The 17,187-nt window shown below is 35.7% G+C and overlaps 3 protein-coding genes across 3 annotated transcripts; all 3 read left to right on the top strand.

Moving 5' to 3' along the window:
• Positions 1-6: 6 nt before the first annotated feature.
• On the top strand, positions 7-2,245 carry pex26 (peroxisomal biogenesis factor 26). Its single transcript, XM_015048933.1, has 5 exons — positions 7-334; positions 403-543; positions 1,445-1,773; positions 1,852-1,992; positions 2,075-2,245. Exons 1-5 carry the CDS (start codon positions 147-149, stop codon positions 2,167-2,169), a joined length of 894 nt encoding a protein of 297 aa, XP_014904419.1. The 5' UTR covers positions 7-146; the 3' UTR covers positions 2,170-2,245.
• A 617-nt stretch (positions 2,246-2,862) lies between these two features.
• Positions 2,863-9,322, top strand: usp18 (ubiquitin specific peptidase 18). The gene is made up of 10 exons (XM_015048927.1): positions 2,863-3,378; positions 4,332-4,428; positions 4,535-4,674; positions 4,743-4,822; positions 4,895-5,029; positions 5,876-5,971; positions 6,775-6,936; positions 7,009-7,140; positions 7,440-7,483; positions 8,569-9,322. The coding sequence occupies exons 1-10, from the start codon at positions 3,303-3,305 to the stop codon at positions 8,639-8,641; spliced, it is 1,035 nt and encodes a 344-aa protein (XP_014904413.1). The 5' UTR covers positions 2,863-3,302; the 3' UTR covers positions 8,642-9,322.
• A 423-nt stretch (positions 9,323-9,745) lies between these two features.
• LOC106957561 (adipocyte plasma membrane-associated protein) lies at positions 9,746-16,781 on the top strand. Its single transcript, XM_015048949.1, has 9 exons — positions 9,746-10,212; positions 12,713-12,802; positions 12,870-12,991; positions 13,247-13,348; positions 13,999-14,151; positions 14,222-14,337; positions 15,124-15,284; positions 15,786-15,981; positions 16,247-16,781. Exons 1-9 carry the CDS (start codon positions 10,208-10,210, stop codon positions 16,319-16,321), a joined length of 1,020 nt encoding a protein of 339 aa, XP_014904435.1. The 5' UTR covers positions 9,746-10,207; the 3' UTR covers positions 16,322-16,781.
• Positions 16,782-17,187: the final 406 nt, after the last annotated feature.

Below are 17,187 nucleotides of genomic sequence, written 5' to 3'. Positions count from 1 at the left end.
ATTTGTCAACAAACGGATGCAAGTGAGCGAAGTATTCCTCTGTTAAATTGGATAAAAGTAAATAATTTTATTTATTCGGTGCTAGTTAGTAGTTGGTTCTGGAGTTGTGAACCGAACTTCTGCAGTTCATAACACAGACGAAGTTCATGACAGCCGAGATCGGTTCAATCCGCTGTTCTCGGTTCAATCCGCCGTTCTCCTGCTCTTCACCGAAGCTTTTCCACATGTTGGACTCCGCTGCAGAGCTCATGATGGTCCAGGGCGACTTCCAGGGGGCTTTTGATGCCTGTAACGCGGGTCTGGAGAACCTGGGGCGTCTGGAGCCAGAAGACAGGTGAACCGCCGTGTTGTGTCCCAGCTGCTCTGCGTGTTGTTCGGGTTAGCAGCGAGTTTTCTCTGCAGGTCTGAGGAGATAAAAATTGGATTCTGCATTCTGGGGATCCAGGCTCTGGCTGAGCTCAACCAGTGGCGGGGGGCTTTTTCCTGGGTCCTGCAGCACTACGGGCAGCAGGAAAATGTGCCTGCTAAGATCATGCAGCTGTGGTAAGGATTACGATGTTTTTTTTATTTATTTAATTATTTATATACTAATTTTCTCTACCGTTTTATGTTTTCTATTTTGTATGTGTTTCTATTTAAAAAGCGCACTGTTCGTTATTTTTTAAATTTTAAGTATTTTTGCATGGTTTTTACATGTTTTTAAATAATAAAATTAATAGAATACAAAATATTTTTTCTGTTTAATTTTCTATTTTTAAATCGGTATTTAAAAAATAAATACATATATGTTATCGTTTTTAAGTGTATTTTTAAAAGTAATTTTAAAAAAGCATTTTCCAAAATTCAAAAAAGGAACATGAGTTTTGATGTTTTTTTTCCCTCTTTTTAGTTTTTATATAAAAGAAATAACATTAATTAAAAAATGGAAAAATATTATTAAAAAGTAGTGGTGTGATTAGTTTTTATTATAATTATTGTTTCTATTATAATTGTTTATTTGAAAAAGTGTGATCATTTTATAAATTTTAAGATAACTTTCTTTTTCCTATTTGCATTTTTGTTATTAAAAAATTAAGCATTTTTTAAAAATTAAAAAAGTAGCTCTGATCAAATTTGATTGTAAACAGCTGTTAAAAAGAAATAAAAATATTTTTAGCAGCACATGTAACAGTCTTCCTGTGTTTTATTTTAATTAACATTCTGAGAGATTCACCTGCCATTTCTTAAAAACATTAAAATTTAAAAAGACATGAAATAAAATTTAATAAACAAAATTCAACTGAGTAAGAAAATTGTTAAAAGAAACTTGAAAATCCTAAATGTGTGTTTCGTTGTGCGAAGTAGACCCATTGAAATCACACTTATGTTTTTTAAAATTCTTGTCATAGATCATTTTTAAATACAAATAATGTAATTATTCTGTGTGAATTGTGATTTTTCCCAGCATCCTCCTCTACTCCAAGGTCAAGCAGCCTGCTGTGATGCAGCAGGCGACCCTGGCTTGGCTGCACAACCCGCAGAACGTCCGGGCCGCCGGGTTCCGGCTGGTGGCGGAGCTCTACCTGCTGCACATCCTCCTGCCGCTCGGACAGCTGGATGAGGCGCGGGAATTTGTTAGTGGTGACTTTGGACGCAGCACTTTCACAGAGGAGCAACGGCAAAAAGCTTTGGACGTGGTGGAAGAAAAAAGTCGACAGAATCAAGAAGACCCAATCAATCCAGAAGAAACTCCAGATCCTGGGGCTGGACAATCACAACCCGACTCAATTCAGAGTATTTTACTTTAATTATGTTTATTAAACACAATAAATGGGAACAACAGCGTCTGATCTGACTGAGGATGTTTTGCAGGGCCTTTACTCCATAAAGTTGAAGCCGTGTTCAGGACGTTTTACAGAAAGTGCTTGAGGACCGGATCCAACTCATCCCCTCTGCAGAAACTCCTCCTGGCCGCCATTCTTCTCTACATGCTTCTCTTCAGATTGGACTCAGGTTCGAGGAAATTCTGCTGCTCGTTTTCATTAAACCGTTTCGATTGGAGATAATCATGTTGATCATTTTGTTTCCTCTGCAGCTTTCCCGTCGTCCTATATGTGGATTGTCAAACTCCTTCAGCTGATTAAGCAGACGTGGAGAGCGAAGTTTACGTCATATCGCCCTCTGGTGTAGAGGAGGAAACTGCACATTTATTTAATCTTTGAGTTTTGCAACATTCTGTTAGGTTGATTAAATTAAGAAAATATTTAACTCTTTATTGCATTTTTTCTGTAAATTAAACACTTAGATTTGCTCTGGAAATCCTCAACAACAATGTCTTCAGTCAGAGGACTCTTCAGAATCACTGTAACACTAACTACTACAGGACATCCTCTGCAACGAGTTTTTGAAGGAATTTGGATCATATTAAATTTCTCTTTAGGATTAGTAAAGATTAGAAAGATTCTGAATTGAATCTTGAGATTTTGAGAACAATCTCAGAAATTTTCTAGAAAAAAAATTATTATTATTTTTTTTTTAAACTTGTAACTTTACTAGAAAAAAGTAACATTTTTTAGATTAATCTAAAAAATATTCCAGGAAAAAAACTGAATTTCTGAGTTTGAAAAGTCAACATTTTTCAGGAAAAAAAAAGGGATAAATCTTAAACATTTTCGAGAAAAACCTGGACACTTCTGAATTTGAAGAGTTGAAAATTTGCTAGAAATAAAAATTATTTTGTTATTAAACTTAGAAATGTTCTGAAAGAAACTGATTAATTCAAAATTTATTTCAACAGTAAAAAAAACAACAGATTTAACCTCAAATTTTCTCGTGCAAATTTAGTTGGGGGTTTTTTAACTCAGAAATTTCCAAGTGTTTTTCTAAAAAAAAAAAAAAAAAAAATCTCAGATCAATTTTAAAATTTCAGATTTTTTGTCGGACATTTACTCATATTTTCTATAATGTCCCTGATAAAAAGCTCTTTATGTGTTGATTTCGGAAGTTTTCCTCCTTAAACATCAACTCGGCTCATCTGGTTCCGATTATCTTCCATTTTCCCCACAGCGGGAAATAAACTCAGTTTTCCACGCGTGGATGTGATGAACCAGAACATCCAGCAGTATGACCGGTGGTCATAATGTTTTGCCTGATCTGCGCAGGTTTAAGTTTCGTTTTCAGGGAAGCGAAAAAGAACCGAAAGTATCGCAGCTGATGTTGACGGACCGGACACTGAACCCAGCTGATCGACAGAACCCAGCTGATCGACAGAACCCGCTGATGGTTTTCTGGTTCGGATCCTCCAACCGAACCGAACCTAACGGATGTCCGTTCCGATGTCTGTGTGGATACCCGAGCATTTTTTGAGACTGAGCCGTTTTCTGAGTCGCAGGGAGTTCGGTAAGTTCTGCGACCCACATTGGCAGAAATGCGAAGGTTTATTACTGGACTTTAAAAAGTAAAAACAAGGAGGAAAATTTTATTTTAAAGCTTAATTTGATTAAATGTGGTTTGTTTTTTATTGTAAAACTCGTTAAATGTGACTTTAAATAACCCTAAATATGTTTTTACATATGAATTAATTCGCCGTTTAGATCTTTGAAAAAACATCAAATAATCTGAACTGTGTAAGATTTTTGACCTGCTCGAATTTGCAGAATTGTTTTAATTCAGGCATATTAGAGGGCAGCACAAACATCTACAACATGTCCAAGTAGATTTAAGTTCAGACTTTGACTAGGCCACTGGTTTTCTTCAGAGGTGAACTGCTGGTTCTGATTCAGTTTGGAGAGTCTGGACTGGAATTTCATATATTTTTTTTTTTTTTTCAAATTTGAATGAAAAAATAAAACATAGGAGGAAAAACATATTTAAGTCGTTCTCTGTCTTATCTAAATGTTCCGTCTTTCACTGCATCCTTCCTTAATCCCTCCTTTACTTCTTTTTGTCCTTCCCTTTGTTTACCTTCTTTCTTTCCTTCTTTCTTGTCTCTTTAATTTTTCCTTCCTCTTGCCATTCTTCCTTTCTGTCCTTTTTATTTCCTTTCTTTTTTCCTTCCTTCCATTATTTTTCCTTTTCTTCCTTTCATTATTTCCTTTCTTCTTTCTTCCTACTTCGTGACTTATTCTTTCCTTCCTTCTTTCTTTGCATCTTTCATTTCCTTCCATCCTCTCTTCTTTCCTTTTTCCTAATTTAATCAACACATTATTTTCTTAATTTTGGTCATTCAGAAAAACAAAATAAATCTTTAAAAACACCAGTTTGACTTTAAACTGTCAAAAAGTAAAAATTAAATCAATTAGAAAAACTGTAATATCGTAATTGACTAATTGTTGTTTGTTTTTCTCCGTCAGAGATGAGAGGCCTCATAAACCACTATCTGTCCTGCTGTGTCAACACTTTGCTGCAGACCCTCAACGCCACCTGGGAACTAGCAGACATATTAGAAAAGTGAGTAAATTAACAGGGGAATTTAGCTAATAAGCTAATGTTAGCCTGGGCAACCGGCAGGGTAATTAAACGGAACATAAACGTGTTTTTATGATTTTATTTTAAGGTGGAAACCCGCCGGTGTGAGAGCGGAAGATAATGTTCCCTTCCAGCTAAAGCGAGTCCTGAAGATGATGCAGGAAGATCTTCCTCATCCCGCTCCTCATCAGGACTTCCTCCACTGCTTGGACCGAAACCGCATCCGGCGTAAGACACCCATATTTGCACCGCAGAGGTCTCACTCTGATCACCTTTTAACTCTCCTGATTTTGCAGTGAGTACGCAGCACGACGCAGACGAAGTTTTCTTATCCATTCTGGATTTCATTCAGCGGCAAATGGATGACCGAACTCTGGTCGGGATTCATTCTCAGATTTATCATTTTATACTTCATCTAGACAGGATTTAATTTCTTTTCTTCTTCCAGGCTATTGAAATCCAGAGTTTGTATAAGATTTCAGTGGAAACACAGGTGCAATGTTTGGAGTGCAACAACGTTCAAACGCGGAACAGTCACCTGTTCAGCCTGCCGCTACACATAAAGGAAGACCGAAACTCTCTGGTATGTTTTCTGTTGTTGCTCTTAAAAGCTTGGCGATACTAAAAATAACATTTAATTCAACATATCCACATATAAAACGTTACACTCATTATAAACAACCTTAAGTTTAAGAAAGTTCTAAATTTCTCGAATAACTAGCTAGCTTCATTGCAAGTTAGCTAACCGCACCAGCTAGCTTTATTGCTAAGCTAATGCTAACTCGTACATATAAGCTAAAGAGACAACGATAATACATATATATTTTTAAAGCATACTAGATAAAGCTCCGAATTTTTGAGATTGATGTTGCAAGCTTGGAAATTTATTTTAAAAGTCAAAAATTTGAACTAAAAAAACAGCTATAAAAATCAAAAGATGGTTATTTGACTTTCAAAACAAAAATTTTAGAGCCTTTTCTCAAAGATTTCCCAGGTTAATATCAAACTTTTAAAAAGATTTGTAGCAAACTTTAAACTTTTGATACCCAGAAATATAGTTTTTTTTCTAGAGAATTTGAGACTAATCTAAAAAATTTATATTTTTCTAGCAAATTTTTTTACTTTGGGCTCACAAACTTCCTAATTTTTATAGCAAATTTCTCAGTTCTCATAGACTACTGCATTCGTCTAATTTCATGACTTTATTATTTAAAATATTTTTTGCTAGAGTTGAATTCAGAATCCAAATAAATTGAAGAAAAAACACATTTGTCAAACAAGATGGCCACCCACGGTTTGCTGACGTCAAAACACAAGAAAAGCATTAGTGGAAAAAAATCCAAAATATCGACTAATCAATAAATCCATTTATCACCCAGATTATTGCCTGTCTTCATGTTATTCGGCTCCTGCTTTAACTCTTTTTCAGAAGGACTGCATGATCTCCTTCTTCGAGCAGCAGGAGCTGCGGGGAATTGACTGCTGCTTTTGTGCACAATGTGAAACCAAGACCCCAACCAAACAGGTCAGGATGGGTTTCAGTTTTATCAGTTCACCAGAGAACTGATAAAAACAAACAAACGAAGAACTAATGAGTCAAAGAAGATAAAGCATGGAGAGAAAATACAAAAATTAGAAGTTAATGTTCTGATGATTTGAAGGACTACATGAAAAAATATATTCAAAATAACAATTATAAAAGCTAAGCTAACTACAGTGAACCCACTTCTATGTGGTTCATCAAGTTTGCATGAAAGCATAAGTTCACTGTAGTTACTTAGCATAAAAGTTACTTTTCTGTTGGCTTTTATTCCAACAGGAAATTCGCAGACTTTCTGTGGGTTGCAATTTGAAAGTACTTGTGAAAAATTTGCTTATTCACGTAATTTTTTGATATACACCGAAAACAGTCCAAAGAGAATGCGACCCAGGAAACTGGAAAGTGCTACTTGAAATGCTATTGGCTGCCTTTTAGAAAGCAGCCAATCAGGGAGCGCGGTTAATTTTCCTTGCTGCTGATTGGCTGAACCCTTTGGGGCATAGATATTGGCAGATATTAGCTTCTGTTAGCCAGAGCTAACATGGTTGTCTGTGTGTTTTTGGTGTTTTAATTATTAAAACAAGCAGTTACCTTTGTTTTGATTTATAAAAACATGAATTGGTTATTTTTAGGTATTTTAGCTGTGTTAGTTTTAGTTTTAAGTAATTTCTTGATATTTTAGGTCTAACAGTAAACGGGCCTGTTTAGTTTTTAGGTAAAACTTGCTCTCTTGATGTCAAATTCTGTTTCAGATAAACTAAAGCGGTGCCTCTAAATCTGCTTTTCAGGGTGTCAAGCTTTGCTCTCTGCCTCAAATCTTGTGCATACAATTGAAACGCTTCAGAAATATACGTGGATTCACCCGAAAACTCAACTGCAGTGTCACTTTCCCAGAAAAATTCAACTTCTCTGAGCTTCGGAGGGAAGCGTTCTCTTCAGACTTCACCCAGGTACCTGACTTTTCTACTGAGTGTCTGGATTTTATATTTTTTATAATTAAAAAGTTTTTGTTTTCCTTGCAGAATGACTGCAGGTATACTTTATATGCTGTGGTCGTGCATTATGGCGATGCAATGTTTGGACATTACACTGCTTATGTCCGCCAGAGATTGAGCAACCGCTGGTTTTATGCAGATGACAGCCATGTTTCTCAGGTACGTTTAAATCTGTCTCATTTCAAAGAAAGTTATATGGCTTTTATAAAAACAGACATGAATACAATTATTTTTATGATTGAATCATATAAAACAAAAATGTTGGTTGAATTAACAAATTTAAAATTTTACCTTAAGCTAAAATTGTAGAGCATAAACAATTCATAACATTTAACATAATTATATAGGTTTATAATATTATCTTTGCATGCTGAAGTTGGAGATCTTTTAAAAATTATTTCAGATTTCTGTGCAAATCTGTGATTAAATCAATATCTTATTTTCTTGGTAATTTACAGTCATCTTGGGAAGATGTGCAGAAAACTGAGGGAAGTCCCAACAGGTAACTGTCTCATAAAGTTTTGTTATGTTCTCTACTTAAGAACACATTTTCTAAAATATTGGATATTCTCATTTCTGAATAAAGTTAATTCTTCATTAAAAGAAATCTAAACAATTGGATGCTAGCCTGTATAGTTAGCTGTAATGTTAGCTTAAACAGAATCATGAAATGGAGATGTGGATTCAGGTCCTATTTTACAGTAAAATAGCTTTTTATGTAGCTCTTTAATGGTAGCTACATAAAAAAATGAAAATGTTTGTAAATTATAATTCTTTTTGATATTATTCTTCAAAAGCAATTAAAACGATTTTCTTCCCAGCATCTTGGAGTAGCTAGTTGTGCAGTGCTACTGCTAGCTTGTACAGCTAGCAAGGAGTTTGGTTTAAACGGAATCAATAAATTGACGTGTAGTTTCAGTGTTTACTTTTAATCTTTTTTATTGCAGTTATCTGCCTTAGTTGTAGCCATATCACAAAACTTATTCATAAAACAACCTTATTACTTTTGATGCTAGGAATTTCTAAAGTACTTTTTTAACTTCCAAAAGCAGCTAGCTTTGTTACAAGGCTAATGCTAACTTGTCTAATAAAAACGATTTAAGGAATCTAGTTAAAGCTGTTTGTATGAATAATGGCATTACTGTTGATGCTACGTCTTATTTAAGTTTTAAAATGGCAGTTTTCTAACTTTATGCTACAGCTAGCTCTACTGCAGTGCTAACACCAGCTAGCACATGTTCTTAAACACAAACAACACTTTGATTCATTTTCAGACATTTTTATTTCTGTCATCTAAAACAGTTGAAGGTCTCGCATGTTTTGTTGTCTAAGCTATTGTTTATGGAAAAAGCTAGTTAGCTTAGCTTTTATGCTAAGAATCTGTTTTGTATTCCTTCAGGTTCCTAAATCAGAAAACTTGAGGGTTCTTCTTGCTATATTGGAATATTTTATCACTTAAGAACTTTGTTCAATGTTTATTCAATAGAGATGTTTGCCAGATTTTCTTATTATAATTTTTGAGTGCTAAAAAAAGAAATCCAGTTTTGCTGTTCCTCTGAAATCAGTTTATTGTTTGTGTATTTTTAGAGGGACTGCTTATATGCTAATGTACAGAAAAGATCCAAAAGAAGTCGACCAACTACCGGATCTGTCCGGCTGAAGCAGTAGAAGAAAAGCTGATGATGCAACATAGGAAATGATAAATTATTTACAAAGGATTTGTGGTGTTTTTATTATCTTTGGTGACAGATTATATTTGTTAAATATTGTTAACCATTTAAGGAAGCTTGTCAGGATTGTAAACACACCAGCATTTTATGACAGAGGCCAGAAGATGGCGCTCCAGCATCAAAATATTAAAGTATGTGCCATCCGCAGTACAGGGAACTTGAGCAATAAGACTCATTTGGTGTTTGAAGGGTTAATGTGTGTTTTGTTCTTTTATTTTCTGATTAAATAAATTTTATTTAAATTTCTTTTGATCACACACAATATTGTGAAAATGATTGATAAACTTTTTAAAGGTTAACATAAGTTATTGAAAAAGCATAAAAACTGGTGTTTTTTCACCTTTTATTAACTTATACCTGACTTTATTGGGTAAAAAGAAATATTAGTCTGTCCCATATTTTAGTGTTGGAAATCTCTGCTGCTTGAAAATGACAAAGACTCTAACATGCAGTAGATTTTTTTTCTCACTTTCTTGGTTCCATGTTGGGTTCACTGCTTTATGTTTCTACATGGTTTTTCTTGGGTTTATTTTATCACTCTGTGATTAATATTCAGATCACCTTACAGAATTAATGTTGCAATAAAAATCCATGTTGAAATTAACAAAAAACCTGCCTAAAGTTGAACATTGTGCCTTTAGAAGATGCTTCTCTGATTTAGGATTTGGATGATTTTTTAAAAAATTTAATATAAAATATTAGGCAATTATGGTTATTCAAACTCTATTTATGGATTAGGTCAATGATGTTGTGATAAATGTTTAAGGGAAGTTATTGTTGCTGAAAAGTTAAGGAACATTATTGTTGTCAATAACTTTTTTTATGGCTAAGTTAATTCTTATGGAGCTAAATTGGGGCCATCAAATTTATCAAAACTTGTTTTTAAAACAAAAAATATTGTGAAACTGAAAAAGTTATTTAAGTTAATCCGTATGTATTTCAAACAAAAAAAAAATTAAAGTTCAAAACGTTTCAGATTCAATGTTTTTTTTCCTGTTTCAAATCTTGTTTTTCTGTTTTAAAATGTTTTCATTTTCGAATCTTTTCATTTACTTTTCAGTTTCAAAGAAAATTATTTTGAGTAAACATTATGGCCCCAATTTAGCTTCATAAATTGTCTGAAAAGAAAACTCTTCTGTTTTATAAAGATTATTTCGGTTTGTCTTTATTCTGAATTTAAATATTTGAAGTTTTTGTTAGTAACTTGATTGCTGTAAAATGTCATATTGTGTTTCATAAAACCCAGCAGTTTGCTTTTGTCCTCGTTGTTGCCGGTTGTAGTTTTTGCCTGTTGATGCCGTCAGGCTGTTGGCTGGACGCCTGTTTGCAGCAGCAGCTCCTCCTTCTGTCCTCCATTTGACCCCGACTCCGATAACAAGCCAGACAAAAACACAGACTCCTCCTCCTCCTCCTCACTGCCAAACTCTGGACCCTCACGCACGTGAAGCTGACAAAACTCAAACCAACAAGGCTGCCAAAACAAAGTCCCACCATTTATGAGGTTAGTTTGACTTTTTTCTTTAAAAGATAATCCCATTATTCAGTTTTGACGCCTAAAAGGCTTTCAAATGTTTTACCCTGAAACTATAAAGTGAAAATATTTACGCATACTAGTGTAAAATTCCCATTAAAAAAACTAATTTGATTGCATTAGCTATTTTTCTTCAACTAATTCAGTTTAGTGGTTAAAAATGCAGCTTTCATTGGATTTAATATAAGTGGCAGCCATGTTGGATATTAAAATCAGTGTTGCTTGATCGAAACCAAATCTCAACTAGTCAGAACTGGTTTAAATTCCAGTTTTTTAATTGTATTTCAAGAACTGAAATACCAGTTCATGAAACTTGCTTTAAACTGTGCTTTCCAACAGTTTAAAATAGTTTTAAAATTTATTTTCTCCAGAACAACCCAGTCCTGTGTAAAAATTTAACTCCTTTCTTAAATTGAAAAATAACTGCTTTTATTTTATCAAATGAAATCATCATCTTAAAGCTGCATTTTCTTATTTTTAGAAGTTTGAGAATCTCAAACATGGCAAAAAAAACAAAACATAAACGGAAGAAATTTAAGTGTCAACTATACTTTTTAAGTAGTTTAAAAATGCAGCTTTCTTTGGAAAAATAATTTTTAAAGAAACCCCCTCCACAAATGTATATTTAAAAAAAGCCAAACAGTAAGAAATTTATATATTACAATGCGCCTCGTAGTGCTTTTATTTTGACGCCCCAGGCCGGAAAAGCGCGTCTTTCCGGTAGCTTGATTTCCTGCTTCGTCTACATAACCATGTAGCGTCTCTAGGTTGGAACAGCAGGCAGAAAAAAGACCGACTTCACGCCAAGGAATGTAAGTTTTTAGATTTTACTTTACAAAACTCAGACAAAAATTTAAACTTTTTACTTTGTGGGGAATTTTTAAAAACACGCAGCGCTCATCAAGTCTCCCACCTGTTTAAACTGTTGCGTTCAAAGTTTCCGGGAGTTTTTTTTCTTTGTAAGGTGGGTCATAAAATAAGTGAGTTAAATAATAGATTATTTTATTTCTAAGTGTAATATTTAAATTTACAGTTGTTGAGCCAAACAGCTGAAAACTAATCTTTAGATTTAAATGATTTGTGTTAATCTGGATTTAATTTCCAAAAGTGAATAACAAAAGTAAATCTCAACTCCATTTTCTTGTTTTCATAAATGCATATTAGATTTAAAAATTCCATTAGTTTTAGTATTTTAATTAATTTTAGATTAATATATTTTCCTCAGATTTTTGTATAGATTTGGTAAAATAATAATTTAGTCTACAATGTTAATTTTCCAACACAATATAAATGTTGTGCATCTTAAGTGAAACAAGTTTTTAAACTGGACCAGATTTGGGTCCAGATGAGGAGCATAAAAAGACAGAAAACGTTTTTTTTTTAAATACATTGTTTTTTTTCAGCCTTTTGTACTTTTTTCCTACAGGACTGTTAAATTAAAATTAATCTTATGTAATTTGACTTCTCAGAGTATCAGTTACTGAACTGTATATAATCTAAATTTTAAAAATAGCTTTTGAAAAAAGTTTTACCCAGTTAAAAAAGTTACATAGAATTACTTATTATTTATAGGGACTTTGAGTGTAGGATTTTATTTTACCAGGAAGTCACTTGCAAGCCACTACATTACAGAAGAATAACTTAAAGGTATTTATAATTAAAACATCAAGTACAAAATAAAAACCATAACTGTAAGATTTTTTTAAGATAAGGGTTTATAATAATAATCCTAATTTTTAGATGGTTCACCCTGGACCTGTCCTGTTTGCTTTTTGTTTAATCTCCATTTTTAGCTGATAAAATATTAGCATTTAGCTTGTAAAGTTGGTTAAAAATGTTTGAGTTTAATTCAGACCAATCAGCTCCAGTTTTCTTCTGCCTCTGGTTCTTGTTGTGTAACTGACCTGCAGCCTGATTCCTCCTCCCCATGTGGAAGGTCAAAGGTCACTTCAGTAAGCATGGCACAAGATTTCTTTTCCCCCAGTTATTACAGTAGAGTTTAACTTATTTTCACAGCTTTTTTCTAGATATAAACGTTTCGGTTGATATTGTTTTCACGACTCATCATTTTTTATTTTTAAGCAGTCCTGAGGCAAAACCTTAAACTGCTGCTGGGCATTACTCAACAGGTTGTTGCTAGGTAACCAAAGAATGAATGAGTTGCTAGGTAACCAGAGTGAGTGAGTCAGTTCATTCCACCAACTTAGCTTAGCTAGCCAGGAGAGGTTGAGCAGTTAAATGCTTTCCTCTGTCCACATCTCCCAGAATGCTGTTTTTTTTCATCAGAGTTCTGTATATTTTCTATGAACTGCACATTCAGTCAGATGTTTTATGTATTGATATTTATCACGCAATTTTTCATAGGGGAAAAATTAAAGCTAGTGTACTGAGCAGCGTTAGGAGCATCCCTGTTAAACATGGAAAAACTGATTTATTTATCAGTTTGTGTTTTCCTCCCATTCTTCTTCAGGCTGCAGAGACGATCTTTGCTAGCAGCGCTGCTGGCCGTGGCGGTCCGCATTTACCTCCTGCCGTCTCCCATAGATCCCAAACCGTACATGTAAGGTTCAACGTTATAATTTAGTGTTGAATTTATTTGATTAGGGTTACTAACTGTGTGTGTTCAGTCTGAAAGGGCCTCCTCCGGCCCTCGAAGGGCCACTGGCTGTTAACACCCGCCTGCAGAGGGGCCGCAGGCTGTTCACTGGAAAACTACACGGACCAGAATCCTTTGCTGCTGATGCTCATGGTGACTCTTTTCCTTCATTAAAGCTACATTCTTCACATATAAGACACATTGACTCCCTGTTTTTAACTATTTTCTTTATTATAAGCAATTAGGATTATTAATTTGATTGCAGTAATTTGTTTTCACCACTAGATGTCACTACTTCCCGATCACTTTACCTTTAAACTGATTTTAGGAGCAACGCTGAGTTTTTGTTTTGATAAACTGAAGTGAAAGTTGTAAAAGTTTTAATTTCTTGTCCGTTTTTTATTTCAGGTAACATTTATACGGGGACGGTGGACGGGAAGCTGTGGAGAATCGGCCCAGATGACAGCCTTGTTCTCATCACACACATGGGACAGGATCTGCCAGAATGCGGTTCGGATACTTTGTTTAAGAAATCATTTAATCTCCATGGCAACTATTCGGCTGTGTAAAACGCCTGACTGGACATAGCCCCGCCTTCAAGACACAGCTCCTCCCCCACTCAGCTCCTTCAGACTGAGCTCATCATAGGAGCTACTTAGTGCAACGCTGGTAAAAATGTTGTTAAAGGGTTAATAGAGGAGCCATGTTGTGATGACTTCCTGAAGGCGGAGTTTGAGAAAGAGCTTCTTAAAGAGACAGAGGCCCAATTTTAAGGCGTTAAATTACAAAGTCGAATTTCTTTTAAGTCATATGTGATGAAGTGTTTTTTTGGAACCAAAGTTACCATAGTTACTTGATTGTTTTCTAAAATGACACAATGTGCCTGGAAAACAAAAATACTTTCAAGGAGTTTTATTCTAATTAGTCCATTTAATGTTTTCCATCAGCTTCTGTGATTCATGTCCATGTATTAGAGGTAAAAGCTGAAGGGTGTTAGTCGCCTCCTAGTGCCGCTGCTGGTACCAAGAAAGTAACCTGTAAGCAAAACATAATCTCTATCATCTTATTATCCTGCCTTTCTTAAACATGTTTACATCCTGTTGCTATAGTAGTTCAGTAAGGTGGTTTAAACTACCAGGATGTCTGTTGGATGTTTCCAGGCAGCAGCTCTGACTACGAGCCGGTCTGCGGCCGTCCTCACGGCGTTCGCCTGGACCGCCACGGTCAGCTGGTCGTTGCCGACTCTTACTTCGGTCTTTACAGCGTCGACCCTGAAACTGGAGGCAAGACTCTGCTGGTGGCCAGCTCAGACGGTACGGTCCAACAGCTTCAGCTGGTTTTTACAAACGCAGACGAATGAGGAGAACGTCGCTCTGTCACCAGGTGCTGATGGCGTTCCCTTCGCCTTCCTGAACGGCCTGGAGGTCTCCTCCCAAACGGGGATCATTTATTTCACCGACTCGTCCAGACGCTGGGGCCGCAGACACGTCAGACTGGAGGCGAGTGGGTTTTCAGGAAACCTTGTTTTAGTGTTTTCACTGTTTTAAACTTAAGTTCCTGAATTTACAAGGGGGATATTTATGCATAAATAACTGATTGTTGAGAATTGATGAAGCGGCGTTTCACAAACATAAACCACTCTCAGGCTTTAGCTGGAAACATCCATTAATTCTTTATAAGTTAGGAAGAGAGCCACCAATCCACAAATTGTACTCAAGTAAGAGTAAAAACTTATTTGGTAAAAACGTTACTCATGTCATTGATCAAATGATCAATCCAGAATTTTACTCGAGAGTAAGAGTAGAAATACTTCACAGTAAAATTACTCCTAAAAGTACATTGTTTCCAAAATGTAACTCAAGTAAATGTAAGTATTTACTGTCCATCTCTGGTTAGGAACGTTTGGAAAAAGTGTTGAATCATCTGTAAATTTGAGTCTAGAAAATACGGATTGTTTTATATGTTCAGGACCAAAAAAATCATGGAGAACCTAAATCAGCTTCACTGACCAAGATTGTTTTCACAAACAGAGTTTGAGTTTGCAGTGTTTCTCCCAGAGTATCATCAGCCTGACGGGCCACCAGGCTTAAATTGCTTCCACCAGGCTAAAAACATTGCTTCTTTAAATCGTTTTCATTTTTTGTTTAAATATACCAGTAATGGATTAAACTAGGTTTATACTCTCAACCAATTGTTTGGTTGTAGATTTACTATATTGTTGCTTTTTCAGGTTTAGTTGATGGTTGGCAGATGAGATGAAGCTGCTGTTTTCTTTGATGCTTTAGGTGATCGAGTTGAACAGCCTCGGCCGCCTTCTCTCCTACAACCCTGTGAATAAAAAGGTCACGGTGCTGCTGGACTCGCTCTACATGCCCAATGGAATCGCGTTGTCGCCTGACGAGAACTTCCTGCTGCTGGCTGAGACCAGCATCGGACGCATACTGAGGTACAGTCGAGTATTTACACCGTTGTCACGAGGTGTTTCATATGGAAAACCAGTGGTAGGCACCGCTAACTAAAGATAGTCGCACTAACCCTAAAGCTAGTTCTGCCAAAGCTAAAGCTAGTTCCGCTAATATGCTGCTAAAACAACTTAGTATTTAGCAAAAGCTTTTGCTAACATGCAAAATTAAACTATGTTGATCTTATATCAAAAACTTGTAATTTTTGCTATTACACACCTAGATTTTTGGTTGTGATTCTGACTGAAGTTTTATCGTTGTTTTGTTTTGCTAACTCTGCCGTTGACACAGATGTTGAATTTTACAAAACAGTCAAGTAAACTTTAGAATTTATCTGGAGAAAATAATTTGGAGGACGACCAGTTCACTAAATGTTTTCAAGGTTAGCAAAAATGCTATTGGCGGCTTAGCGGAAGTGTGCCCCCCACTGGTGAAAGTGATATGTGGCTCTAAATATTATTCTTAGTAATAAAATTCCTTCTCAGGTATTGGCTGAAAGGCCCGAAGGCAGGAAGTAAGGAGATCATTCTGGACAACATGATCGGTTACCCTGACAACATCCGCCTTAGCGACCACGGAACTTTCCTGGTTGGCATGACGACGACACGCTTCCAGAAGTTTCTGCCACCCTTCCTGGACATGATCGCTCCGTACCCGGCGGTGAAACGCCTCCTGGCCAAGGTTGGAGGTTTTCTGTTAAAATTAGATTTTATTCTTTAGTAAGTAACGGCATGCTATTTTATTCTTGATATTTTGAACAATTTAAACTGGAAATAACCACAGATTAAAACTGTAGTTTGTACATTAAGTATAATCTATACAGTTGGGAGCAATCTGGAGTTAAATTTCAGTATTTTCCAGGTTTGGAGAACTTATTTCTGTCTGCATAGTGATATTTTAAAGTCTGTTAAACATGTTGGCGGTTTCCTGGTTTGTGTCGGTGCAGCTGGTTCCTCTGAGCTGCTACAGCCTCCTGCTGCTGCGCTACGCTCTGGTCCTGGAGCTGGGATCGGACGGGTAAATCGTAGGGTCGCTCCATGACCCTGAGGGACGCCTAACGTGGGCCATCAGCGACGTCTTCCAGCACAGAGGCAGAACCTACCTGGGCAGCACAGACTTACCGTTCCTGCCCGTCCTGGACGACTGGGCCAGCTGAGGAGTGAGCGCACAAACTGTTTACATTGAAAGTGTTTTTATTAGAGGTTTAACACCGGGGGAGACGGATGGATAATGTTTTCATTTGGTAGAGGCATAAAATGCCCCATAAAGGCTTGTCCCTTTTAATTACTGCTAAATCATGTTTTAAGAAACTCTTTAGAGCTATAAAACTGAGTTGAACTAAAAATCCCCAAATTGACAATCTGTGGTTGAAAGTTAGACCTAAACTTTTAATGTGAAGCACTGAAATGAATGTTAAATTTAGTGAAATGTCTTGGTTTACTGGAATTGGTTGAATTTTTAAGTATCATAGTTGCAAAAAAAGAAAAAAACAGGGTGGAGGATTTAAGATGGCCGCTGCAGAACCAGATCGTTCTTTTTCCTTTGTTTTCTAATTTCTTTACTAATTGTATAATTTTTTCCTCTTTCATCCTTCCTAAATAACTAATTAACCCTAAAAGTCAGGAAATCAACCATTTTAATCCAATCAAGGTTGTGACAGGATGTTGACTTTAGACTTTTAATCAAATAATAATGGAGATGAATCTATAAAGTTAGCCTGCAGCATTTAATTTAATCACTAAAAGTTTAATGTAAACTCAACTTTATGATATTTAGAATAGAAGAAAGAAATGAAAGCAAAAACGTAACAGTGACTCTTTATTTGGACAAAAACACGACAAAAATACATGAAAATCTGGCATATTTAAAAGTGCATGTTTATTTTTA

This window comes from Poecilia latipinna, unplaced genomic scaffold (assembly GCF_001443285.1).
Source record: "Poecilia latipinna isolate Pla-1442-1.1 unplaced genomic scaffold, P_latipinna-1.0 Scaffold914, whole genome shotgun sequence".
NCBI lineage: Eukaryota > Metazoa > Chordata > Actinopteri > Cyprinodontiformes > Poeciliidae > Poecilia > Poecilia latipinna.
Note: the sequence above shows the minus strand (reverse complement) of the source record. Positions and strands in the feature narration are given on the sequence as shown.

Coding starts and splice junctions, on each gene's coding strand:
- pex26 (XM_015048933.1), top strand. CDS start 147: ATGACAGCCGAGATCGGTTCAATCCGCTGTTCTCGGTTCAATCCGCCG. Junction 335..402: donor CGTCTGGAGCCAGAAGACAG/GTGAACCGCCGT, acceptor TTTTCTCTGCAG/GTCTGAGGAGATAAAAATTG. Junction 1,774..1,851: donor ACAACCCGACTCAATTCAGA/GTATTTTACTTT, acceptor GATGTTTTGCAG/GGCCTTTACTCCATAAAGTT.
- usp18 (XM_015048927.1), top strand. CDS start 3,303: ATGTCCGTTCCGATGTCTGTGTGGATACCCGAGCATTTTTTGAGACTG. Junction 3,379..4,331: donor TCTGAGTCGCAGGGAGTTCG/GTAAGTTCTGCG, acceptor TTTCTCCGTCAG/AGATGAGAGGCCTCATAAAC. Junction 6,937..7,008: donor TCTCTTCAGACTTCACCCAG/GTACCTGACTTT, acceptor TTTTCCTTGCAG/AATGACTGCAGGTATACTTT.
- LOC106957561 (XM_015048949.1), top strand. Junction 14,152..14,221: donor GCTGGTGGCCAGCTCAGACG/GTACGGTCCAAC, acceptor CTCTGTCACCAG/GTGCTGATGGCGTTCCCTTC. Junction 15,285..15,785: donor AGCATCGGACGCATACTGAG/GTACAGTCGAGT, acceptor ATTCCTTCTCAG/GTATTGGCTGAAAGGCCCGA.